Source organism: Opisthocomus hoazin, chromosome 6 (genome assembly GCF_030867145.1).
Source record: "Opisthocomus hoazin isolate bOpiHoa1 chromosome 6, bOpiHoa1.hap1, whole genome shotgun sequence".
Taxonomy (NCBI): Eukaryota; Metazoa; Chordata; class Aves; order Opisthocomiformes; family Opisthocomidae; genus Opisthocomus; species Opisthocomus hoazin.
The window spans coordinates 2,760,910-2,786,827 of record NC_134419.1 but is presented as its reverse complement, the minus strand read 5'-3'; the positions used below and the strand labels follow the sequence as shown (position 1 = coordinate 2,786,827).

At 45.6% G+C, this 25,918-nt stretch overlaps 1 protein-coding gene across 3 annotated transcripts in view; it reads left to right on the top strand.

Annotated features, from left to right (window-relative positions):
* Positions 1-25,918, top strand: part of CACHD1 (cache domain containing 1) — a 117,027-nt gene that overhangs the window by 80,336 nt on the left and 10,773 nt on the right. For all 3 annotated transcript variants that reach the window (XM_075424303.1, XM_075424305.1, XM_075424304.1), the window contains 12 exons: positions 1,025-1,241; positions 5,946-6,095; positions 7,216-7,449; positions 10,829-10,978; positions 11,547-11,670; positions 12,182-12,299; positions 14,028-14,196; positions 16,560-16,702; positions 17,303-17,484; positions 19,134-19,244; positions 23,486-23,608; positions 25,757-25,856. In XM_075424303.1, coding sequence (XP_075280418.1) covers positions 1,025-1,241; positions 5,946-6,095; positions 7,216-7,449; positions 10,829-10,978; positions 11,547-11,670; positions 12,182-12,299; positions 14,028-14,196; positions 16,560-16,702; positions 17,303-17,484; positions 19,134-19,244; positions 23,486-23,608; positions 25,757-25,856 — 1,821 coding nt within the window. The remainder of the gene's footprint in view (positions 1-1,024; positions 1,242-5,945; positions 6,096-7,215; positions 7,450-10,828; positions 10,979-11,546; positions 11,671-12,181; positions 12,300-14,027; positions 14,197-16,559; positions 16,703-17,302; positions 17,485-19,133; positions 19,245-23,485; positions 23,609-25,756; positions 25,857-25,918) is intronic.

Sequence of the window (25,918 nt, the reverse complement as noted above, 5' to 3'; positions counted from 1 at the left end):
GAGTAGGGATTCCAACCAGGGGCCCATAAGGTGCTTCTATAGGATCACAAGCAGTCTCCAGCTTTGTCATTGCTTTTAGTAATTCTCTGTTAGTGGCACCCTGATGATTCTTTCTGCTTGTTTTTTTTTGGGTTGTTTTTTTTTGATAGGGAGTTTCAGTCAAATCAAGTTGAAGAACTACTGCTTATAACCTTTGCCTCAAGTCTTCTCTTGATAGTACGGGAAAAGCCTTTCTAACTTCTGTGCTTTTAGAGACTTTTAATGCTATGAAATGAAAGTTTATAGTTTAGCAGAATTACTAGTACTTAAATTGAAGTGTCAAAAGTGTTTGTCTTAATATAGACCTATAATGAAGAAAATACATTTTAGACAGTACTTGGGCAGTAGCTCGATGGTTATGAAACCTGTTATACGAGCATAAAATTGCTGCCTAATTCTGTGACTGTCTTGCATCAGCCATAATTTATAATAAAGTGTGCCACGCATTTAAGAAGGCTGATATGTTATGTGTCTATTAATGCAAATGTTACCATTGCATGACTTAACTGACAGGATAAAAATGGGCGGTAGGTTTGGCTTGGTTTGACTGAAGCGCTAAGACAACACAGTGCTTTGCCTGTGAGAAGTGCTTGGAGGTTTGGGGCTTTTTTTCTCCCTTTTCTGTATGCACTTCACTTTCCATCAGCACTCAAGGCTTTTCTGAAAGTGCTCTCTGCTGATCTTGGTTTCAGTTATCTCCAGTTTGCTCCGTCTGCTGCGCAGAACAGTGTATTAACTATTATGTACGAGCAGAGTGAAGCTGACTTCGTCTGAGAAACAAAGACTGAAGTCCCTTTTTCTCGAAATCACCAGAAGTCTAATCCTTTTCAGATTTGATGGATTTATGCCTCAAGCATTTATTTTTTAACAATTGAGTTTTAAATCCACGGAATCTCTTCAGTGGGCTTATCATTGTGTTTTCTATATCGGTGCGTAAAGAATTATAAATGGTAAGGTAATCCAATATAGTTTCTTCTCTTTCAAGATCTCCGTGTTGACCGTGGCAGACACAGTAAGAACCTGCTCCCTGGATCAGTGCTATAAGACGTTTCTGTCTCCTGCCACTAGCGAGACAAAGAGGAAGATGTCCACCTTCGTCAGCAGTATCAAGTCATCTGACAGCCCGACGCAGCATGCGCTGGGGTTTCAAAAGGCTTTCCAGCTGATACGAAACACAAACAACGGCACGAAGCTCCAAGGAAGTAAGTCTCTGGTTGGGCAATCCGGATTATTCCTGAGGCTTGCAGATGTTTTCGTATTTGAGGTTCTCACTTTGACAGAGACCATTGGAGTGTACTGTCTTGAGCATTAAAAACAAAGAGGGGGGAGCACATGTTTTTATGAAGTAGCATTGATTTGATCTGGAATCTGCAGGAGTGACTGCTGAATGCGGCCATTCCTTTTTGATTTGTCTCACTGACTTTCCTTTCTTTTGAACTATATTTAATATGAAATTGCAGGATCAAATTACCTGATAGCTGAATTCTTTCCCAAGTGTGTGCAGGGTGTTCCTTTTAATGAAAATTGCTGTTGCTCCAGGTTCAGTGACTTATTTCTAAAAGTTACACGTATGGGTAATCCACCTAACTGGAATCCTGCAGAAGCAGCCCTTGCTTCTCAGGGAAAAGGGTTTTTTGAGAATAGCAATTATGGGTGATATTTTATGGAATGTGAGGTTGGCCTGCCTCAATTTTCCTTCATCTAAGAATTTCCTCCTGGATTTTGGTGTATGCATTATGGACTTTCTCCTTCCCATTCCCAAGACTGGGGGGGGGGGGGGGTGTGTGTGCGTTTTTTGTAATGAGGATGTGGTGAAAGATGTGGGAAGGATGGATGCAAAATTGAGTGGCACTTTGGCTTGCCAGGAAGCCGTGGAAGGCAAATTCTTGAAGCTGTGCTCCGAGTGCTCGTTGGAGTCGAGTAACATTGCCAGTGCCGTGGCAGGGGGGAGGGAGCAGACCCATCTCTGTCCGTGGAGTCCGTTTGTGTAACACGGGTCCCAGAGCTTCGTCCTGCGCCTGCTCCAGTGAGTGCAAATTCTTCCTTGTCCTGAAGGGCACCAGCTCAGAACAGAAGAAGGTGAAAAGAAATGCCCAGGGATGAAGGTGCTTGGGAGAGTGTTTCTGCTTCGTGTGCCTCCTTCGGTTTAGAAAATGGTGCTTTTGCTAGTACAGGTTCAGCCAGCTTCGGAACTTTAGGTACAGTGAGACATTTATCTGGCTGTGCACTGCTTAGCTGAAAGGTGGGGTTGTCAAGGGTGGGTTTTTACCATCCTCTGGCAAAATGATGGAAGGGGTGCAGCTTTCTAGAAAATAAAAAATAACTTAAACCCAAAAAATTCCAGCGCTGCTGAAGCTGGCTGGGATAAGATGCATTAGTCATCAGCAGTTGTTCCAAGAACATCAGCTGTCGCGTCTTGCAGTGTCCTCCTACATGTCTTTTGTGTTTGGCACTGTTTGTGTATTAGGATTAGAAGGTTTGGGCATATTCTTCGTTAATGTGCAAACACTTGCTTTTACTGGGTTTCATACCAAACAATTATTTTGGAGCACAAGCATAGAAAGTTAAAAGAAAAGGCAAATGCTTTGGATTTAGGTTTTCTCTTAACTATGAAAGATTTTGAAGACCTGATGTGTATATAGCAAATTTCGGAATTCATAGGGTGAGACACAATAGGTTTGAGAAGAGGATGTTTATAAAACACGTCTCGTTTTCTTGTGAATAAACTTTTTGTCTTTTAAAGAAGAAAAATAAACGTAGAAAAAAATATCATTCATTTCCCTATTAATTTTCTAACATCCTGTTCCCGGAGAACAATGTGTGGGTGTGTCGGGGAAGCTGTTGAGACACAGCCTCCCTCCCACAGTCGCACTGGAAAAGTTAGAAGGGAGCTACTGGTGTGAGATGGAAGAGCTATGCTGTTGAACACGTCTCAATTTCCTGCCTTGTGCCAGTTCCTATCGCAGTGCTGCGCAGCAGACCCTGGTCCCAAAGTGTAAGAAAATGCTCTGCCACCGCGTGCCATCATTCCCTGAAAACACTCCGGTTAAGTAGGTAGGGTGTTCGTGTGTGTGTGTATGTATTAAAAAAATCCAGTGTATGTGTATATTATATCATAGAACCATAGAATGGTTTGGTTGGAAGAGACCTTAAAGATCATCTGGTTCCAACCCCCCTGCCATGGGTAGGGACATCTCCCACCAGCCCAGGGTGCTCAGAGCTCCATCCAACCTGGCTTTGAGCACTGCCAGGGAGCGGGCAGCCACAGCTTCTCTGGGCAGCCTGGGCCAGGGCCTCACCACCCTCATGGGGAAGAATTTCTTCCTAATATTTCATCTAAATCTTCCCTCTGTGAGTTTGGAGCCATTCCCCCTTGTCCTATCACTACACCCCCTTGTGAAAAGCCCCTCTCCACCCTTCCTGTGGCCCCTCCAGGCATTGGCAGCTGCTCTAAGGTCACCCTGGAGCCTTCTCTTCTCCAGGCTGACCAGCCCCAGCTCCCTCAGCCTGTCCTCGGAGGAGAGGTGCTCCAGCCCTCGGATCATCTTCGAGGCCCTCCTGTACACACACACACACACACGCTGTGGATGGGTCGGTGCAGTGGTGGTACGCTGAATACGAGGGCCGTTTCCAGCTGTCGGAAGCGTGGTGCCTCGCATGGCGCAGGAAGATCAGCTGCCGGCGGGTCGGGTGCCCCGTTTGGCGCGGGTCCCCAGTGCCAACGTAGGACTGTAGGACTGTCTGACGTTCCTCCTGCTAGCAAAGCTTTTAGGCTGCAGCGTCGTTCCTGGCCGCAGGATGTGACAGCGATGCTATAGCCTAGGAAACAGGCTGGCAGTTTTCCTTACGCTACAGCCAAAGCTGTGGTGATACCCGGCTTTGCGTTTTTTCCCAGTTTTAGCTTCTAAATAAAAAAAGGTAGAAATTCCTCCCAAATTAACAGCTCCTCGTAACTTGTTTGTATCAAAAGCCAGTTCTGGCTGAAATGCTTTTCAAGTCGTGATGGCCAAGTGTACAAGTCAAAGCATCCATACGTATTTAAAAACAAAACCAAAGCCATAAACAAACCAAAAAAAACCAAAGCAAGAAACCAAGAAACCTGAGCAAAAACCAAACCAGGTGAGACAACCAAGTTGGTATGTATATATTAGTTAGTTGGTTAACCTCCTGTTAGTTGGTTATATATAGATATATTAGTTGATTATATTATAGATTAGTTAGTGGTTAACCTCCTGTTAGTTGGTGTTATATATATATATTAGTTAGTTGGTTATATAATGTATTAGTTAGTGGTTGACCTCCTGTTAGTTGGTTATATATATATTAGTTGGTTATATAATATATTAGTTAGTGGTTGACCTCCTGTTAGTTGGTTATATGTATATATATTAGTTAGTTGGTTAACCTCCTGTTAGTTGGTTATATATAGATATATTAGTTGGTTATATTATATATTAGTTAGTGGTTAACCTCCTGTTAGTTGGTGTTATATGTATATTAGTTAGTTGGTTATATAATGTATTAGTTAGTGGTTGACCTCCTGTTAGTTGGTTATATGTATATATATTAGTTAGTTGGTTGACCTCTTGTTAGTTGGTTTTATATATATTAGTTAGTTGGTTATATAATGTATTAGTTAGTGGTTGACCTCCTGTTAGTTGGTTATATATGTATTAGTTAGTTGGTTATATAATATATTAGTTAGTGGTTGACCTCCTGTTAGTTGGTTATATGTATATATATTAGTTAGTTGGTTAACCTCCTGTTAGTTGGTTATATATAGATATATTAGTTGGTTATATTATATATTAGTTAAGTGGTTAACCTCCTGTTAGTTGGTGTTATATATATATTAGTTAGTTGGTTATATAATGTATTAGTTAGTGGTTGACCTCCTGTTAGTTGGTTATATGTATATTAGTTAGTGGTTAACCTCTTGTTAGTTGGTTTTATATATATTAGTTAGTTGGTTATATGCATATATATTAGTTAGTGGTTAACCTCCTGTTAGTTGGTTATATATATATTAGTTTGTTATATAATATATTAGTTAGTGGTTGACCTCCTGTTAGTTGGTTATATGTATATATATTAGTTAGTTGGTTAACCTCCTGTTAGTTGGTTATATACCTATATATATAACCTCCGGACTACATGGTGGTGTATGGTCCCTACAAATGTCTCAATGACATGCGTAAAAGACTTCCCGTACTGAGATGGCGTGTGATGGAACGGGACGGTGTGTGAGCAGCGATTTGGGTTTGCATGTTCAAAGCTTTGAGGCAGGCTGTTTGCCAAGAACATACTCGGCTTGAGAAGCGTGTTCGGCTTTGCGTGAAGTGAGGCAGTGGTGAGCGGCGGCGTGCCGCGTCGCCTCGCCCGAGCGTTGCGCTCTGCCCCACGCCACGCGGGAGCGTCGGGTGCCGTCCTCCCACGGAACCGTGCCTCTTCACGTGGGAAATGCACCCAGCTGCTCCCCCTCTCTGTAGAACTGCAGGAGAAGAACAGTGGGTCAGGAGACAAAACATGCAGGTTTATTTGCTTTTGTTAAGCCCTCTGCGTGGAGTTAGAGCCGCGCCTGCCGCGAGCCGGTCTGGCGCGCTCCTGCTTGCTTGCAGCCAGGCCAGAAGGTGCCTGGAGGTCTGCTCGGGAGAAACAAGCCGTGGTGCTGCTGGGAGGGCACCGAGTCGAGCAGAGGCTTGGGAAATGCTGTGAATGGACGTTTAATAACGGAGGATGCAACTCGTAAGACCGAGGTGTGTTTATCCACTGTGGGTTCCTGTGGATGTCACGGATGAGGCTGTTGGCAGTGTGTGGCTGCAAGCAGACATGAGGGCTCTTACCACGTGACTTTCCCGAGTTAAAAAATCTAACGTGCTTTCTGCTATGTATGTAATTCTTTTTAGATACCGACATGGTCATAATTTATCTCTCGGCTGGGATCACATCAAAAGATTCCTCGGAAGATGATAAAAAATCTACTCTACGTGTCATCAACGAAGAAAATAGTTTCCTCAATAACTCAGTAATGATTCTCACTTACGCGCTTATGAATGGTGAGAAGTGGGTCTGTATTTCCAGTGGATGAAAATTGCCTTTCCTTGTAGAGCTAGTTTATTAAGCTCATCCAAATGTAATTCCACGCCTTGTTGGGAGCAGGTTGTTAATGGCTTTTGGCCCGTGTAATCCAGAGGCTGCATCCGGATGTTACCTCTTTGGTGTATAAAGCTGTCTACCACTGTATGCTTCGATATCACAGTGTAGCTGCTCAGGATATAAAGTACTGTGGCCTAAATTGTTTAGAGGCGACCAGAATGAATTAAATTTAATAGCTATTGCAACGGTAAACCTTCCCGACACGGCCTCTGTTTCCTGATGCAGCACAGTGAGAGTGTACGTGACTTCTGTGTCAGTCACTAGCCAAGGAGCACGAATGTAACAGCAAATGGAACCTGAGGGGCTTTGGTAACTTAGGACCCAAATTCAGAGTGAAGTTGAACGTGAAGATCACGCGCACAGTACTTTGGCATTCTGTGCTTTTTTCCAGCAAAGCATTTTCAGTAAGAAGGCTGTACGCTGCATTACTGAAAATTGCACACGGACTCTAGCCAAGGAAACGAATGCTTAGGCTGAAGTATCATTTGACTGTAAATTTAAATACTCATTTGAGACCTAATATGTACAAAGGTCTTTGATTTGTCTGCAGGAATTGAGCCTGGGACTTATGTAAAATGTAAAAGTGTAATGTTTAAGCTAAAGAACAAAGCCTGTTATCTCCAAGGGCGTGTAATATGCTCCTGGTCCTTTATGTGGACTACCCACCAGTGGAGAACAAAGAGCTGTCCTGTGGATTTATGGGTCACAGAAGTCGTTGTTAAAAAATCTTTGGTTAAAGTGGTGATGGAAACAGCATGTTGAATTTTTGCGCCGTGCAACAGTGTGTGAGACGCAGTCTTCTTAAATTTTGTACTAGCTAATGACATTTCCTAAAACTGTACTAGTCTTTCAGCACTTTGCCTTACCACTTAAATAAGCCTATAGCATAGCCAGTCCTACAGTATAGCATCTGCATCATTTTGCTTTTATTGACAGTACTTTGGAGTAAGGTACGGAAGTCTTGGTGGAAAGCAAGCTTCTCCTGTCTCCTTCCTTCTGTTTCTCGCATCTCTGTTTCAGAGGGAGTGACGGGTTTGAAAGAGCTGGCCTTCCTGCGAGACCTGGCAGAGCAGAACTCGGTGAAGTACGGGGTGCCGGACCGAACAGCCCTGCCTGTGACCAAGGGGAGCATGATGGTCCTAAACCAGCTGAGTAACCTGGAAACTACGGTTGGCCGATTCTATACAAACCTCCCCAACCGCATGATCGATGAGGCAGTCTTCAGCTTGCCTTTTTCAGATGAAATGGGAGATGGTAAGTGCTTACGTTGAATTTAGGTATAAAAACATAAGCGATTAGGTTCCCTTTGCTTGCATATTCTCAAAAATACTGTAGTCTTATGAGGTGATGCTTTTAGGTGTGTTCCCAGGGCAAGTATAAAATTCACCTTTCATACCAGCAAGTTTTTTATCTGCAGAAGGCTGAGTTGTGAAAAAAGGGGTAGTAAAACATGGAGTAGATCGATTTAGGTTGTCTTCTCGGGGGATGAAATTTGTTCCTATGTGTGTGTGTATGTATACAGCATCTGTAACTTAATTTGTGGAGAGAAATTTTTTGTACTCGAGGGAAGCAATCTTGCCTCGTTGCAATGACAGCCGTGACCATGCCGCACCATTGCCAGGTTCGTGGTTTTATTACTTCTGTATGACTTGAGGTCTTACAGGTAGACTCGGGGGGTTGCATAGGTCCCCACCGTGGAAGTGAGAAGAAGTTATCGTTTGAGCCTCTCTGCTCCGGAGCCATGGACGTGACTTTCGAGTCGTCTTTCCTACTGGAGTTCCCTTTATTCTGTCTTTGCACCCCAGGCAGGGGCTGTGCACAACTAGCTTAGTGTCCATTCCCCGTGGCCGGGCTGTGGAGGTGGGCATGCTGGACACTTGCAGTCCGACCTCTGTAAGAGGGAGGAGGCAATCAGCTTAGCAAATGGCGCAAAGAGAGATTATTAGTTGTTGTCCAAGATTTGCCATCCTTAGCTCTTCCTTTAGCTTCAGCACACTCGGTCTGCCCCCAGCGCAGAAGAGGAAGCCTGAGCTGGCTCATGATGGCCCGGCCAGTCCGGAGCGAGGGATACAATGAATTTGGTGGAAGCCTGGTGACAGTTGTCCAATGACTGTGAACGCATCCAGAAGAATATCTTAACGCAGCAGATGTCTGCAGTCTGGTCCTCCCATCGGTTTCTAATTTATGCTGTCATCACAGAATCACAGAATGTCGGGGGTTGGCAGGGCCCTCTGTGGGTCACCCAGCCCAACCCCCTGCCCAAGCAGGGTCACCCAGAGCCGGCTGCACAGCACCGCGTCCAGGCGGGGCTGGAATATCTCCAGAGAAGGAGACTCCCCAGCCTCCCTGGGCAGCCCGGGCCAGGGCTCCGTCACCCTCAGAGGGAAGAAGTTCTTCCTCGGGTTCAGCTGGAACTTCCCATGCTCCAGTTTGCGTCCATTGCCCCTTGTCCTGTTGCTGGGCACCACTGGAAAGAGTCTGGCCCCGTCCTCCTGACACCCACCCTGCAGATATTTGTAAGCATTTCTAAGGTCCCCTCTCAGCCTTCTCTTCTCCAGGCTGAACAAGCCCAGCTCCCTCAGCCTTTCCTCGCAGGAGAGATGCTCCAGTCCCCTCACCATCCTTGTAGCCCTCTGCTGTCATGTCGGGAAGGTGCATGGATATTCCCTTTTACCTTAAAATTAGATGCCTTGTTAACAAAAACTGTGCATTTAGCTTGATCTGATCTCACCACTACATCCAGTAACAGAGAGACTGCAGGTGTAGATACTGGTAGAGACTTCTGGGAGCGTACCAGCGTGTGCGTAAGATGACACGCGTGTAGGAGATGCAGAAGTTGGTTTCATTGGTGCTCAGGGTAAGCACGCACTGCAAGGTGCTCCTGCTTGGGTCCTCGCTGGGATCGGGTTCCGGAGGCAGGGAGCGGGCTGGGGCTGCTCCCACCGTGCTGGCCGAGCTCCCCCGGCCGGTCACGCACCCAGCCCTGGGTCCCGCTGCCGGAGCAAACGCCTGCTCAAGCCTCAGTTGTAAGCCCCAGTGCTGCTGCTGCTTTTGCCTTTGGGATCTGGTGCCCTTCCTAAAGCTCTGCGTACACGCTTGGAAGGTCGGAGCAGTAGGGTTTACCCCAGCTAGCTCTTGCGCAGCTCACCTGACGTTTCTCTAGCACTGCTCCAGTGCTCTGTAAAGAGATGTGACAGTCGCGGTGAGGTTAGGAAATACACTGCTGATTTTACATTGCTTTGACGATGGAGCCAATTCTGTATTTCTTCATTCAAGACTTTGCACGTTCTCAGCCTCAGCTGAGACGTAGGAGTAGTTGAGGGTTGTGCTGAATAGGTTTTCAAGGGCCGCTGAGTTTAGGTTGCCTCGTGTGTTGGGTCCCACGACAAATCTAAGACTCTTCCCGAGCAAATCTCTTCTGAGTCAGAGCGCTTGCTGCTTTCTGCATTTCCTAACCTCAGCAATTAAGCTGTGTTATTGCTCTCTCACAAAGCCATGTCCAAGCAGAACGGAAAATTTGAGCAACAGAACGATTAGAAATGGTGCAATAGAGGAAGTTTGGCTTGCATAAATATCAAAGTGTACTTAAAAGCTTATACATGCAAATGAATTTTATATTGGTTTGGAGGAAGAGAGTCCCTGAATTTCCAAACAGCAGGAGTGTAGAAAGTAAGAGAAAGAAGGTTCTCGCCTCAGGCACGAGATGTGTCTCAAAGCATTGTGTAATTGTGGGTATGGTTCCCGGTACCGAGGGGCCGTACTGGGATTCAGCTAAGCAGAGGAGGCTGAATATTCTGAATATGCAATTAGATGAGCAATAACTGGTCCCTATTGTTACTTCAGAAGTACAAATTCTCTTCCTCCCTCCTCCCCCAATTTTTTAAATTGCCTTAAGTGATGTCAAAGGAACAAAACACTATATTGGGTTTTCATGCAAATGCATTGCTTATCTGTAAGACCTCCACTTCCAAACTGACAAAACCCCCAAAATATTAACTGTGGTGTGTATTTTAATAAATTGATTAAATGTACCTTTGGCCACTATCAGAAATGTAGAAATTAATTAGGGAGAGTGGCTAAAACCAGCCAGACATGATAGATAACCTGCTCAGCTTCCCTGCAGGCATGCCAATTTTTGTCCATATTCCAGCAAGGAATGCTATATAAAATTTGGCTGTATAACATGTTAAAATGGCAAAGTGCATGGGCTGTTCAGCCTGGAGAAGAGAAGGCTCCGGGGTGACCTTAGAGCAGCTGCCAGCGCCTGGAGGGGCTACAGGAAGGGTGGAGAGGGGCTTTTCACAAGGGTGTGCAGTGATAGGACAAGGGGGAATGGCTCCAAACTAACAGAGGGCAGAGTTAGATGAGATATGAGGAAGAAATTCTTCCCCATGAGGGTGGTGAGGCCCTGGCCCAGGCTGCCCAGAGAAGCTGTGGCTGCCCCCTCCCTGGCAGTGCTCAAGGCCAGGTTGGATGGAGCTCTGAGCACCCTGGGCTGGTGGGAGATGTCCCTGCTCATGGCAGGGGGTTGGAACCAGGTGAGCTTTAAGGTCCCTTCCAACCCAAAACATTCTATGATTTTATGAACTAGATATTATTGCTGATGGTTTTATGTTATTTCTCTCATTTTAAGGCCTAATAATGACTGTGAGTAAACCGTGTTACTTTGGAAACCTGCTGCTGGGGATTGTTGGAGTAGATGTTAATCTCGCATATATCTTGGAAGATGTCACCTATTATCAAGACTCCTTGGGTTCCTACACTTTCCTCATTGATAACAAAGGTAAGTTTTTGGCTCAAATAGTTGATTCTAGTCCCACTGAGGTCGTTAACCATCACAAGGAAACTCTTCATTCACAGGTCTCTAAATAGTCTAGAAGTAATGAGTGATGAGATTTATTAAAAGATGAATTGTGTGTTGTTTGTTTAGCTTTGCCTGAGAGTTGCTGGAGGCTGTAGGGGCATTCGTGCCTTGAGATTTCTCTCCTGGCGTTTTTGATGGGGCAGTGCTAGCTTGCTGTTGAGATTTGCTGCGTGTGTAACATCCAAGGTTTGCTAGATGTGTAGAGCAAATGGCAAAACTGGTGTGTAGGTGTGTTGAGCTCTTCTCCTCTGATGCCAGCCTCTCTTTTTATTGCTCGGTTCTTCGAGCTGTCTTTCATTTGCAACTTACTGAGTTCTTAGTTTGCGACTTCTTTGATGATAATATTGCTTGCTCACTTACATTTCTCAAGCCTTTGTAAAAATTCTATGTTGTTACTGTATCCTGGTTTTTTTCCCCTATAAATATTCATCCTGGGCTCAGTTGTTATAATGCATCCATTGTATTGGTTTCTGTCTTTATTTTTTAGGGTACACTCTTATGCACCCATCCCTTACCAGGCCCTACCTGCTGTCTGAACCACCGCTCCACACAGATATTATCCATTACGAGAACATTCCGAAATTCGAGCTGGTGCGGCAGAACATCCTCAGGTAAGGAATCCGAGTGGCAAGTCCAAACATCAGCAGTCCTTAGGGAACTAGAAGTATTGCTAGAGGAGTTTTAAGAGAATATAGGGTAAAGTCCCTTTTCCTACAACATCTGGATACTCGGATGGAATTCCTCTCCCCAGTGCAGAACAGTTCTGGTGTGGTTTTCCCACCAGCTTTCTTCACTTCATCGTTTGGTGGGCTGAGCAGTGGTTTACACAGCTGATCTGGGGGATACTCTTTCTTACATTTCTCTTCCGTGTCAGGAAGATTTTCCGCTATTTCGTCTGGATTTTTCTTTACCCTTTGTCTTATCCGAGTATGTGTTTTAACTCAAGATGTGGTGGTATGTGAGTGCATTTTCAGCATACATCCACATTTTCTTCACCTGAGACAGCTAACAGTTAATCTCTGCATCTCTTACAGTATTTTTATAAAGGTACAGTAGATGGGTTTTGCTGAAGTGCTTACTCCGTGTTTAATAAAATGCTGGGTGTTCTGTCTGCCAATATAGCATTCCCCTGGGCAGCCAGATCATTACGGTTCCCGTGAACTCCTCGCTGTCTTGGCATCTAAACAAACTGAGAGAAGTCGGAAAAGAAGCCTACAATGTCAGCTATGCCTGGAAGATGGTAAGCAGTAAAAGTGACGCTGCTGCAGGATGGCGTAGAGCAAGTTCATGTATCGAAGAGTACATTAATGTGCTGGATATAGTGAAGCCTGAAGTATTGCTATATATTGAAGTCTGAAAGGTTTGAATTACTCTGAAACTGCACATATGGGGGGGGGGTTGTTACAATGAAGAACCAGTGAAATTAAGGTTTCAGGTGTGTTACCGTGTCATCTTCAGAGGTGTGTCTGTGTGGGTATGTGTGTGCTCCTTCACGAAGGTGCTCATTTCAGAAAACATACGTAATGCGCAGTTACACAGAGATTACACTCGTGCTTTCCCAGTGGAAGTAAGTCTCTGCTGGTCTGGATGCCATGCTGCGAGCCAGGTGACACGTAAATACCGGCCAGAGACCGCATCTGAATCCAGTGCTGAGACAGCGTTTGGTATGAAGTCATTCTTTTGCTTAATACTGTTGTTATGTTTGGGGCAGAGTAGTACAATCCATTAATTGATGTAATTGGGAAAATGTCAGCTTCTTGTTCTGATGCTATCTTGTTTCAGAACTTTATCTGTAGCCAGTAATGATGTTTGCTGTAATGTAACACTTTTCTTACAAACATGAGTTAAATCGAAGCTTTCATTGAAACCGAGTACGATGTGTGCGCAACAGGCTCTATTACCAGTTGTAAGAGCTTTAAGAAAGCTGCTAGCAGCTGTCTTCCTTTCTTCAGCTTAACTTCTGAACACATCTGAACACCGATCTTGACCCAGGGATTAAAATGGAATGTAAAGTTAAATATAATCCAGGTGAATTTTGCTGATGCCAGAAATCATTAGCTACTTCTTCGTGCCAACAAACTTAGGAGGGTACTTATGGATCATTTCGGAGTATTAAGATAAATCCAACCTAAAAGATTAAGCTGAGCAGTTTTAAGAGATTAAATCTGTCATTGTGTAACAGAAATTCACATAGGAGGGTGTCTGGAGCTAATTTTCTAGTGTTGTAATGCCACATTAAATATCAAACACCCTTGCAGAGCAGCTGGGCAACTCCAAGTTCTGCTAGTCTGATGTTCTATAGGATACTTAAAATACACAAACCGGTAAAGCATGTGACACATGCAGCACACAATTAACAATGGTAATGATAAAATCTTATTTTCGAGAGTTAATTTGTTCCTATTCTTCATAATGGGAATACCAGTATGTTTTTATCCACTGTGAACCTGGAGCCTCTCCTCTGCTCATGACACTTCAAAAAAGTATCCACAGAACAGTGTTAGAAACTACTGCAAACTGAGGAACAGAATGACGGTCTTCATGCAGTGTTTTTTCCTGAAAACTAAGTATTTTTATTTTGTGCATAGACTATGTAAAAGTATATTTTGTACAACTCGGTGGCTCCAATACCTACAGGATGGTTGCAGACCGGCATATGGCTCTGAGTTGCTGTGATCCAGCCTCTGCCCCGCATGGAGACCGATATGGCTTGAAAGTTTGGTCTGCCCAGTCCTCTTCTCTGTTTTCTGTAGGATCGAGTCCATATTAGCTTCTTTGAAAAGCAGTTGTCTACTTTCAGAGAGAGTGGGGGTTGTGACCCTTGAGAGTGTGGCGAAGTGTGGTGCTGCCTTCCAGAGCTGGACGAGATGAGCAATTAAAGAAAAGAGAATGAATGCAAAATAGAAAAGAAGTTCTGTAACACCTCCACCTTTTTGTTTCTGTTTGATGACTTGCCCATGTTTTTCAGGTCCAGGACACATCGTTTATTCTGTGTGTTGTGGTAATACAGCCAGAAATACCTGTTAAGCAGCTGAAGAATCTCAACACCGTCCCCAGCAGCAAGCTCCTGTATCACCGTCTGGATCTGCTGGGCCAGCCGAACGCCTGCCTGCACTTCAAGCAGCTGGCCACCTTAGGTGAAGCTTTCTTGCATGTTTCTCTAGAGTGTGGCAGCAGAAAGTAAAACTCTTCTCACGAAACAATGGCAATACTCCCTGCCTGAGAGGCTTTCGTTTCGGAGCCCAGTTTCCTAGTCAGCTGTTACCTTCTTGTAGCTCTCCACGGATCATGGCCACCCTGCGCAATGGCGAGCGCGATGGTGAACGCAGCGGGGCTGCTCGTCAGAGTACGAGATGAACGAGCCGCGAGTCTTGCTCGGTCAGGTTCCCAGAAAGTGGAGTGGGGAGAGTGAGAGATGTCTCACCAAGCTTAAACAATGTTCTGTTCTCTTGGCTGTAAAGCAGCTTGTTGACAAATAACACAAGTAGAATGAAGTCCTGGCCAGCACGCAAACTACTTCTTGACTTTGGATTTATGCAAGTTTTTCACTGCCGTTAGCATTTAATGCCATTGATCGTGTGAAGTCAGAGGTTCTGTCTGTTGGGGGAAACTGAGAACTCCGCACTGGGATGGTTTCCAGACCCTCCTTACCTGCTTGAAAATTTTCAGGTTACTGAGACGTTCCTGCTGTTGATAAGCTAAATGGATTCTGCTCTACCTGACCAACCTCAGTGGTTGCTCAAACATTACAGAATCAGAGAATGGTCGGGGCTGGCAGTGACCTCTGTGGGTCACCCAGTCCAACCCCCTGCCCAAGCAGGGTCACCCACAGCAGGCTGCACAGGACTGCGTCCAGGCGGGGCTGGAATATCTCCAGAGAAGGAGACTCCACAGCCTCCCTGGGCAGCCTGGGCCAGGGCTCCATCACCCTCAGAGGGAAGAAGTTCTTCCTCGTGTTCAGCTGGACCTTCAGTGCTTCAGTTTGTGCCCGTTGCCCCTTGTCCTGTCGCTGGGCACCACTGGAAAGAGTTTGGCCCCGTCCTCCTGACACCCACCCGTAAGATATTTATAAGCATTTATAAATACATTACTGGAAAGAGGGAGAATCTCCATGGCAGTGTAAGTTCTAGTGTCTGGAAAGGATAGAAAACATAAAAAACATAATATATCCTAAGAACATAGAGGGGTTTTTATATAAGCATCCCAAGTTGCAAGCTTTCATCTTGAAGTATTAATCTCAGGGGTTTTGCTGAAATCTGTGCTGTGTTATAAGAAGTTCTGGATGAAGTGCTTTTGTTTGTAGCGAGGTTGGAAGGTCTCATGGTGGATTAGCGGCACAGCTGTGGTGTTTTCTTAGCTATATTGCAGTGCCACAAATAGTGAAGTGAGATTAGACTGGAGGGGTTATGGAGGAACCTGACAAACCTGTGGAAATTGCTTTGCCAGTTGTTTAAAATACAGGAGGTTTTCTTCCTGTAATGTGGTGCCTAGCATTGATTATCTTATATCCAGAAAGACAAGATAGAAATGGAAAATATCCAGAAAACTCAGTACGAAGCTGACAAGTGGAAAAACTTCACGCAAAGCAAAATGCAGTCACATCAGAATATTTGGTCTGGGAAGCAGATGAAGGACTAGGGTAGAAGTTCGTGAGCGATGGCTGCAGTACAGATGGCTGCTGGATGTATAGGGATGTGTTTGAGAGGAATGTGAAGAAAAGCAGAACGCTGAAATTTTTCCTCTGGAGACCATTAGAGACAGGGAAATTGGGTTCCAAGGGTCACATATTCAGAAACGGCGTTCTTCTCCACCTTCAGCCCTGCATCATCTTCATCATCGTTTTTCTTTTTAAAAAGAAAAAGCTGTCTGGGATTACATTTTGTGCACAATATAAGTTTACTTTCTAGTCTGTTCTGAAAATCCCGCCAAACAGCCACACTTTTATTGGTAAGCTCCCTCTTCTGCGCTTGTAATTCTCCATTTATTCATTGTCTGGAACTGAAAGTGCTCGTTTTCATTTTCCTCTGCCCTGTCTAACCTAATCGTGGATAATTAATTTCTCCTTCATTACCACAAAATCTTTTATTAAGGGAAAACAGCTTCTGTAATCTTTCAGAAAGTAGTAAGTCAGCAATTGTTTAGACTTTGAGAACAAAGGCACTGAAGTCTACCAGAGAACACGTGGAGCTCAGAGTCACTGGACTAACTTTGCGCCTTCACTGTGTTGAAGCAAGGAGGGCAGCTGATGTGCCACATCAGTTTTGTCAGGGCCTGGGGGGAGGCAAGCTGTGCTGGTAGGCTCTCTGGTTTGGGTGGAAAGCTTCACGTTCCGTGCCCTCTCACCATCTACTCGTGACCTGAAGGAGCTGTGCGCTTTGCTTACTGAAGCCTGGGAGAGCAGAGGAACAGGCAGGCAATACCCTTCTGCAGTACAAATGTCCTTCTGATGCAATATGTCCAATTCCTTGTCCTTAACTTTCCCGTATTTGGCTGTTTTTAGAAAGCCCTACGGTCATGCTGTCTGCGGGCAGCTTCTCTTCTCCGTACGAACACCTCAGCCAGCCCGAGACGAAGCGGATGGTGGAGCATTACACCGCGTACCTCAGCGACAACACGCGCCTGATTGCCAATCCTGGCCTGAAGGTACGTCCCAGGCGCTGAGCGCTCCGGCCAGCCCTGGGAACCCGGCTTTCCTCCCATCCCATGCCTTCGTCCTGGAGGGGAGTGCCCAAAACGTCGATCTCCTGGTGCTCGTGGGGTTATGGAGGGGCGGTTTGGAGTGGTATTGCCATGCCTGGAGAGACAGCCATGGGCTTCGTGGCCCAGAAGAGCAGAGAGAGGAGGGAGAGGGCGTCCTCCCCAAGAGGGGGGGAAGGCTGATAAGCAGCTGTTGAAATAAACACTAGAAAAGTTAAAGCTGAAGTAAATTCTTAGATATGTCTTTGTGTTTTTAGGCATATAAATGAGAAAGTTCTATTTTGTGCCCAAGTGGAGCAGTATTTGTATTTACGTGAAGTGAAATAGCAAACTCTAAAAGCCGCAGAGATAACAACAACAATATTTCATTATAATAAGCTTTTCCTTTGCTTGGAATGTGCCAGATCCGTCTGGTGTGAGAAGGCTTTAAACAAGTAATTGAGTTTAGATGATCTCCGATCGCTCTTTGGGAAACCCCACGAGCAGCTTATTATCTTTTCATGCAAGCCTTAGAGGAACCCTGCCAGGTCCGCCTTTGTTTTGCAGTTCTCTGTCAGAAATGAAGTAATGGCTACCAGTCACGTCACAGATGAATGGATGACACAAATGGAAATGAGCAGCCTCAACAGTTCTATTGTGCGCCGTTACATAGCAACCCCCAATGGGGTGCTCCGAATTTACCCCGGTTCCCTCATGGACAAAGCATTTGATCCCACCAGGAGACAATGGTGAGTTTTTAGGGTCCTGTTAGCAAAGCTTTGGATAATCTTAGAGGGCAATAAGGAAAAGACTTGGTGTCGATTTCATAGCCTGGGTTTTTTTCATGGCCAGCTATAAACTATTTAACTAGAAATGTTTGCATCGTGGGCAAAAGGCTCGGTGCTTGAATACTGCTAGTTAAAACCTTTCTGGGTTCCAACTTCAATCCTTCTTATTTTAAGTGATAGTTTCTGTTTCCTATCCCTGCTATGGCAGATGGGAATATAAATATTCAGAAAATGAGCATCCCCTTTAGGGATTAGCTAATTCGGGAGTGTTTTCAAATCCCCGTGCCGTTTTTGGTTGTTAGTATTTCAGTCGTGTTGTTTGTTTGTTTACAGCAGATTTCCTTGCTAATTTAGAGTGGGAATTTGCTGGCTTGACTGTGCACTATTAATTATGCACTAGTGTCGGATTTGGGAAAGCATTTGTGTACATTACAAACGAGAGCGCTCTGGAGCGGGTTTTGACGTGTGTGCTTTGCTGCAAGGAGCCAGCCCGGTGCCGCCGCGCTGTGACGCCGGGGAGGGCACGAGCCGGGCCGGGTCCCAACCCTCCGGCGCTGCGGGGACGGCTCTGAATGGCTCCCAGCACTGGCCATGCTGTAGCTCGCCTGACCCGTTTTTTCCCTGAAAAAAATGATTGCCGTAGCTAGCGATGAGCTGTGCTTCATGTTTTCTTCCTTTTTGTGGTTATGTGTGGTTTTGCTGACGGAGAAGATGGTGGAATTTTTTTTGTAGTGAGATAGAGAAAGCGCATTCGTGCTGTGAATCAACGGAATGCACTTGTACAATCCCTTGTCTCCGTTTTAAAAGTTCTCAAATTATTTTCATTATTGGTTTTGGGAAGGGTTTGGGTTTGGTTTTTTTTGCTTTAACACCGCACTGATTTTCTCAAACCATGATTCTCAAAAAGCCTCCATAAGCAGCGTGCCGTAGTGTGTTGTTTTTTATGTAAAGCCAAGCGGCAGTGCGCTGGAAAGCGGACGCAAGCCAAGCCCCCGTGAGGACGCAGGGTTCAGCAGGCCCTTGCACAGCGCAGCCCAGCCTCACGGGTCAGCGTACAGGGGTGGGGGAAAGCAGAGTAACAGATTTTTCATACACAGAAGTGTTTCCAACAGTTGGGATGGTTTATAAACTTTCTTAGGACAGTAGGAAGACATTTGACATGATTGTGGCTCATTTTATGTTGACAGTAAGTTTTAAAAGAACTTGTAATTCGTAATCACTTTCGGACATCTTTCCGGATTTTCGTGTGTGGATTCATCCTTTCTCCTGTGTTTGCAGCATCGTAATTTTGCCAGTGTTTCCTCTGAGTTTGAGACTCTGCTGGCACCGAGTCGTACGTTGTTCTGGGGAAAGATGTCTACAATCACATTAAATGTATTCTATGCCAAAGTAAATTGAGCTTTTTTTAATGCGGTTGTATGTACTGAGGAGCTATTTCTTGAGCCAGTCTGTTTTGGGACTGAGCCCTAGTCATGCTTGGGTATTTGTTTACTATCAAGAAACATTAATTTGGTAGCACATTGTTCACAGTGTGCAGAATTCGGTGTTGTCTTAAAGTCTGCAGTAACCCTTTTTCAATAATAATGAGTGTTTCTTTTGGCTTCCCTTAGGTACTTGCACGCAGTGGCTAATCCAGGACTAATTACCTTTACCGGTCCCTACTTAGACGTTGGAGGGGCAGGCTACGTCGTTACGATCAGTCACACAGTCCATTCTTCCAGGTAACTTGTGTTGGAGGCTTGTGTCGAGCAAGATTAGCAAGATGTGCTTGGGGTAGGAGAGAAGTATGCTGGGCGACTCTGACGTGTTCAAGAACTGAAAACCAAAGCTGGTTTTAAAGCGCTTATGATGAAATGTGATACAACCTTGTGTAGGTTCAAGGGAGACAGTACATTGAAACACTTGAAGAATCCATGTTATATGAATAGGTTTATATTCTGTAGCTTTATTGATATACGAATAATAACGGCATATAGAAAAGAGATTGATTGGTGAGAGCGTGCTCCTGGATGAACGCGAGATGATGAGGTGTCACGTATGCAAGAGAAGGACCTGGGAGGAGCGGGATCGCTGTCTTTGGGCAGTCTGGGACGTGTTCCCTCTCTGCTGGTAGTCAACCACTTTGTCATCAAGACAGCGAAGCTCTAAATTTCCTGAAGTTACCCACACTTTCCCTTCTGAAGTTGTGTGTACCAGGGTGGTGGTTGGAAGGGAGTGAGAGGGGAAAGCAGATCTGCCTAACAACAAATAGAGCTCAGGCCACAAGACGGTTTAATTACAGCTCTGTCCGTACTCCTGGAACTGGGGGAGCTCCTTGCCTGGGCTGTTTTAATTCAGCGCTTCTGGCCAGGGGCTTCCAGGAGTGAGAAGAACTTGAGGAGAAGCCTGCAAACCCTCAGCTGCCCCTGATTGCAGAAAACAAATCAATGTGGAAACAGCAGCTCTTGTCTTTGGGATCAAAGCTAAAATGAACATCGTAACCATACAGGAAGAAGCCTTTTCTTTATTAGTCTTGTACGGCTTAAAAAAAGGACAGGAGAAATTCTAATGTGTCTTCACTCAAAGCTGATTGAGGGAATCTCGGTGTCTCCTTTATTCTCAGTACGGTGAATATCCCCACCCGGGGAAGTGGAGTCAGCCCCTCTGTGAACACCTTGTCAGGGCTGGACTGACCTGCTGGTCGAGGACTGGGCTGCTTTTGTTTCTGCTCCCTCCTGGCCAGGCCCCCAGCCTAAGGCTGAAGTTTGGTTCCAGATGTGGGCTGTGTGAAGGAGATCAGCTTATAGACTAGGTACTAAACCTTTTGAGCGTAAGCTCCCCAGGTTTCGGAAATGGTAGTTACTCTTTTTTTGCACGGAGTCTCTTCCAAGGCTTGCGCTGAGCATGTGGCTGCTGCGCGCCCTCCGTCAGAGACCCCACCAGTACAAAGATCACTGCTAACGACCGATCGCAAAGCCAGCAGAGCTCAGGACACTGCTTTTCTCCTCTTCTCAGAGACATCTCAGCTTTGTTTGGGATTTCCCACCGCAGGACATCTGCCTGTCCTTTTTGACAGCAGTATTATCAGGCCTAATGACTGCCTGGTGCTTCTCACACAGGGATTTACTAAAGGGAAATAAGCACTTTTGTATGGAGAGAAGTGCAATTCATCAAAATTCTCATTTTTATCTAGCAAGCGATGGTTCAGTTTGGTTTAAGAACTTAAAGCTCACATGGGTTATTAGAACATGATTAAAGAACGGTTGAACAAAGTTTGGCAGATGTGAGGGTGATTCCCGGGTAAATATGACCTCTAAAGCTTATAGTCCCATGCGGCTGTAATCCCCAAAGAGGTCTTGGTTAAAAAAACCGAAGGGGCAGGGGAGGAATCAGTGGAGTTAACAGGCACACTTGTGTTAGAAACTGCTGCGCGGGTTTAAAGAACAGCCTTAGCTTATCTGGAACTGACGCCTGTCTGCCATTCTGTTTTGTGTGTATCCTCTTTCTTTTCGGGAGGCTGGGAATAGCAGATTTATGCAAGAAGTTAGTTAATACAGCTTGCATCAGCAAACTAGAAGGGTGTAATTCTTGAAAGCGAAGCTAAAGTATTTACAGCGCTCCTGATGGCTTTTTGTCTGTTAGGACGGAGCAGTAACTGCATAGCCTGATGCCTTGTCGCATGCAGTTAAATGTGTCTGCACCGCCTCACTGTCATCCTTTCTCCCATTCCTGCTCCATTAAATTGGTAATCTTAAAAATAAACTAAATGCAGGTTTGTAGAATCTATATTTATAAATCTACAAATCAGATTTGAGTACATCTTTACTGTACCTCTTTAAAAGCAAACAAACTTTACAGTCCAGTAAACAGAGATGGTTTTATATGGGTTGGAGGTTGCCAGCAGCCTCTACATTCTACAGTCCAGCTGTGCCATTCAGTTCTTTTCCTAAACATTTTTATTTCTATCTTCAGAGATAGAATTATTTGGAAAAGTCAGTTTGAAAAAGTAGTAAGTCAGAGATGTCTCCTTTGTCATCAGCAGAAGGCCCATGTAAGTGCAGAGCAGCACGCCCTGGGATTTGAGGGTGAGCTGACCGCTTGGTGTCCTTCAGGGGCGAGAGGTAACTGGTCGGGCCGTGCCCTCTCGGCGCTGCCAGAGGCAACGAGAAGCTTTGAGAATCTGGGTGTTGGAAATGCAGGAGTGACAGGGGCTGCTCAGCAGCCTCAGGCTACTGCAGGCCACCACATCGTACAATCATTTTCATAACCCACCGTAACAATATTAGTTATTTTCCTCTGTTACTGCATTAGGAGGCTTTTGTTCCAGAACCTGGCTGCTCTGATGGCCAGCTGCCCAGTGGGGATTTGCGCCTTGGTTCAAGTGCGTTGATTCGGGAGGCCTTGAATTTCTGGATGTTTCTCCTGAGGGGAAGGTGGGGATTTGCCAGGACAGGGCGTTTTGGAAAAATAACGACATAAATAGGATATAGTGTCTATTTGGAGCGTTCCGCATCCAGACGGTCTCAGCCGAATGCCAAGACTGCTCCTGCCATTGCTCCACTGATGGCAAGGGGCAACGGGCACAAACTGAAGCACAGGAAGTTCCGTCTGAACATGAGGAAGAACTTCTTCCCTCTGAGGGTGACGGAGCCCTGGAACAGGCTGCCCAGGGAGGTTGTGGAGTCTCCTTCTCTGGAGATATTCAAGACCCGCCTGGACAAGGTCCTCTACAGCCTACTGGAGGTGACCCTGCTTCATCAGGAGGGTTGGACTAGATGACCCACAGAGGTCCCTTCCAACCCTTACCATTCTGTGATTCTGTGATGGTGCGGGAAGTTAAAACAGTCCAGCTAAGCGAAGGTAGTGCTTTTTCACCTTCATAAAGCTGTAAGAAAACACACTTCCATACGTCAGCCTGAGACTGTTTTGTCAGTCTTGGATGCATCAGTTGCTAAGGCAACTGTGTACGTTCCCGAACTGGTGTGTAAAAACAGGAGCACAAGCACATTTTCAGAGTGGACGTAATGCTGCCGTTCACAGCGGCTCTCGCTGCCAGTGCTGGTGAGCAGAGACACCACGTTCTGCCCTTTCCCAAAACCTGTTGTATGGTTGCCCTACGCTGGGGAGAGGTACTGAATCAGAACATTTGTGACGTGACAGGGTTTTAAATGTCACTTCGTCCTTAGTAAGCAGTGGGAAGTAGCATCATGTTAACATTAATTACTCCAGTTTAATTCCAACTAGTGTGGATAACTGGCTGGTTAGTGGGATGTGATTTCCTTACATGAAGCATTTAGCACCATGCTCGTGCACCAGCACCTAAATACCGCCCAGCTGCCTGGTGCAAGGTCACCCCGTTGCATGTCTGTCCCTTGGCCTGCTTTTTATTCTGACTGGAATTTGTGGTCTCACGCCTGCACCTCGGAGTTTGGGGATTTAGCACAGTGTCTACGGCTGCTTCCTCTTCAGGTCCTAACCCTGGGGGCTGAGCAAGAGGAGCTCTGCTGAACATAACCCGCCCCGAGGCGGTGGGCGTTCGGGTGCTGGAAGTGCAGGAGCTGGGGAATTTTTAATCCTAATGCGTGTTGCTAAATATTACATCTGTATAGGTGGTGGGGGTCTGTGTAAGAGCCAAGGGAGAGCAGCCGGTGGGGAGAAGGGGTCGGCTCCTGAGCATGATCCAGTCCTTGCTGGGCTGTCTCCGCCACGCTCTGGGTGTGTGAGGTGCAGTTGAAGTGAAGAGTAACTAGCAAGTAACTAGCGCTGTTAAGCCACCGTGCTCTCTGCTTACAGCTGCCGTCGCTGTTCGTTTAAACGCAGCAGCCTGGACTGAGCTTCAGCGTGGAGGTACGGGTCTGAGGGGCTGGTCAGTCATACGCCAGGAAAGCCGGTCCCCTGGTCAAGTAGGGAACGGAGTAATTAAAATATTAATTATTAATACAGCTATCAAAGCCTTTTTCTTTTTTTCCTCCCCCCTTTGCAGCGCGCAGATGTCTTCAGGACATTCGGTGGCAGTAATGGGCATTGACTTCACCCTCCGGTACTTCTACAAAGTTCTGATGGACCTGCTGCCCATTTGTAACCAGGATGGAGGAAACAAAATAAGGTAAGCCGCTCCTTCCACCCAACATATATCTAAAGCCTTTTTTTTTTTCCGCTTTAACCAGATGACCCAGAGGTACTTTCCAACTTACCTTACTCTAGGATTCTGTTGCTTTCAACGTGTGTTCTCTCATTTCCACTGAAATATGTGCTTGTTCTTCTCGTAAAGATTATGTGAACTTTTCTGTTGTTCAAGACCAAACTGCCATCGGCAAGTAAACAGTCTGCAAGAATACAAAACCAGAAGATGACTTTTTTTTTTTGTTATATTTAGACTTCACTGAAATCCTGGGCAAAAAACCATTCTGTATTAAATGAACACACATCCCGTTCGCTTCTGTGTGTTTTCATTTTACCTATTCAGTTACTGTGAGCATGTAATAACGATGTATAATCTCCAGTTATTTAACTACGATTATTAAAATATATCTTTTGCTATATTTTTCTTGGAAATACATAACACAGCACTAGTCAGAAGTAGTCTGATTTCATCCGGAGTACCTCACTTTATTTTGACCTATGTGTCTCTTAACCGAGTTTTGAAAAACCACGTGGCGGGGGTAGACTCTAGTTTCGATCTGGAGTAACTGGATAGCATGGTTTGGGCACTGTTGTTTCTTTGTTTTTAAGGCTTAAACTTGGGAAGGGAAGTGGTTTTCTGTCATCTTCCCAGTTCTTTTCTGGTTTGGTTTGGGTATTTTTTTGTATATTTAACGGTGTATAAAAAGAAAATTAAAAATCGGGATTTCTGGTTTGGCATTCTTTCCCCCCTGGTTAAATCAATGGGGTCAGATGCTTTATTCTGTTTCGACATTCCCTAAGTGAGGAATTTCAAGCATATTGTTCCATGCTTTCTTAGACCATTCTAACATAAAGGGCGGATCTAATGCTTACAGCCTCCACATGAATGCGCGCAGGTACTAAGAGACAACTATTCCGACTATGTGGCAGGCCGGTGGGTTTTTTAACGTATCTCTGCCGGGCTTTTTCTCTCTGCAGTCATTCTGGGGTCATCACAAGCCTACTCATTCTCCTGATCCCTATAGCATCTTTCAGAAAAAAAGAGAAAATGCAACATCGCATCATGAATTTCTAATGCAAAACCCAAACAGTTTGGGGCAGTAAAAAAAAAAAAGTCTATCTAAATTTCGTGACTCCTTTGTATAGCAAAAGTACACAGTCCCATCTGTCTGCGCTGATTGCTGTGAATTATATCTGCTCTCTCCCTCCGTGAGCCAGTGGAGGCAGATCTTTACGTTGCAGACTGCCATGGGAATCGCAGACTTTAAAGCCGCCCGAAGCACCCGCCGGCCCCAGGCAGGAGGCCGGGGCCGTGGCGCAGCTGCAGGGCCCAGCCGAAGCCGGGTGACGTGGCCGCCACCCCGCTGGGCTCTTCGGGAGCGTTGCGTGGCTGCATTAACCTCCTCCGTCACCCTTCTGCGGCCACCGGTTCTCTTGATCTTGGTGCAGGCTGTGCCGGGCCCCGGTGCCGCTTGCTCGTCTGCCTTCCGCAGCGCGGCTGTCTGCGGCTATGGAAACGGGAGTCGCCGAAAACGTTGCAGATTAAAGCCTGGCAGCACACTGGTTTCCAGCCAGGGGCACAGATCCGGCGTCAGTTCCCTGAGATCACGCGGGAAGCTGATGGGAAGAGCTGCAAAGGGAGAGGAAAGGTTGGGAAGGCTGAGAATGAAACAGGAGTGATTTATCTCCCCGTTAAAATTGGATTCTAAGGCAGGAGGTCATTAAAGGAGAGTGTGAAATCTCTGTTTAATTAGTAACATAGTAGATGAATAAACTGTTAAAGCTTTCCAAGTTCATTGTGCTTCATGGATTTCTGGATCTTCCCCGATCAGACAAGACAACGCACTGACCAGTTCCCTTTCTGTTTCATATCGGTTCCATTTTCAAGTCCTTGATGGTCCAGACTTGCTGTAACAGTGACAGGTTCAGAAGCTTCAGGGAAATACCCGATACATTCTTTAAGGACATTTTGCAGGGAGTTTGTTGAATGGCCTCGTTATTTTAATAAACAGAAGCGTTTAAAAATTCTTCCTCTAGCTGTAAATTTCAGATGATGTTTTATTTTGCCGTGTTTCTCGAAAGCCCGAGGAGGCCTAACGGGAGGCTCTCGGCTCTGTTTGTTGTGGGGCAGGTGCTTTATCATGGAGGACAGAGGGTACCTGGTGGCACACCCAACCCTCATCGATCCCAAAGGGCACGCGCCGGTGGAGCAGCAGCACATCACGCACAAGGTCTGGCTCCTTTTTTTTTCTCGGTTTATTCCTAGATTTTCTAATTGCTGGGGTGGCAAGGA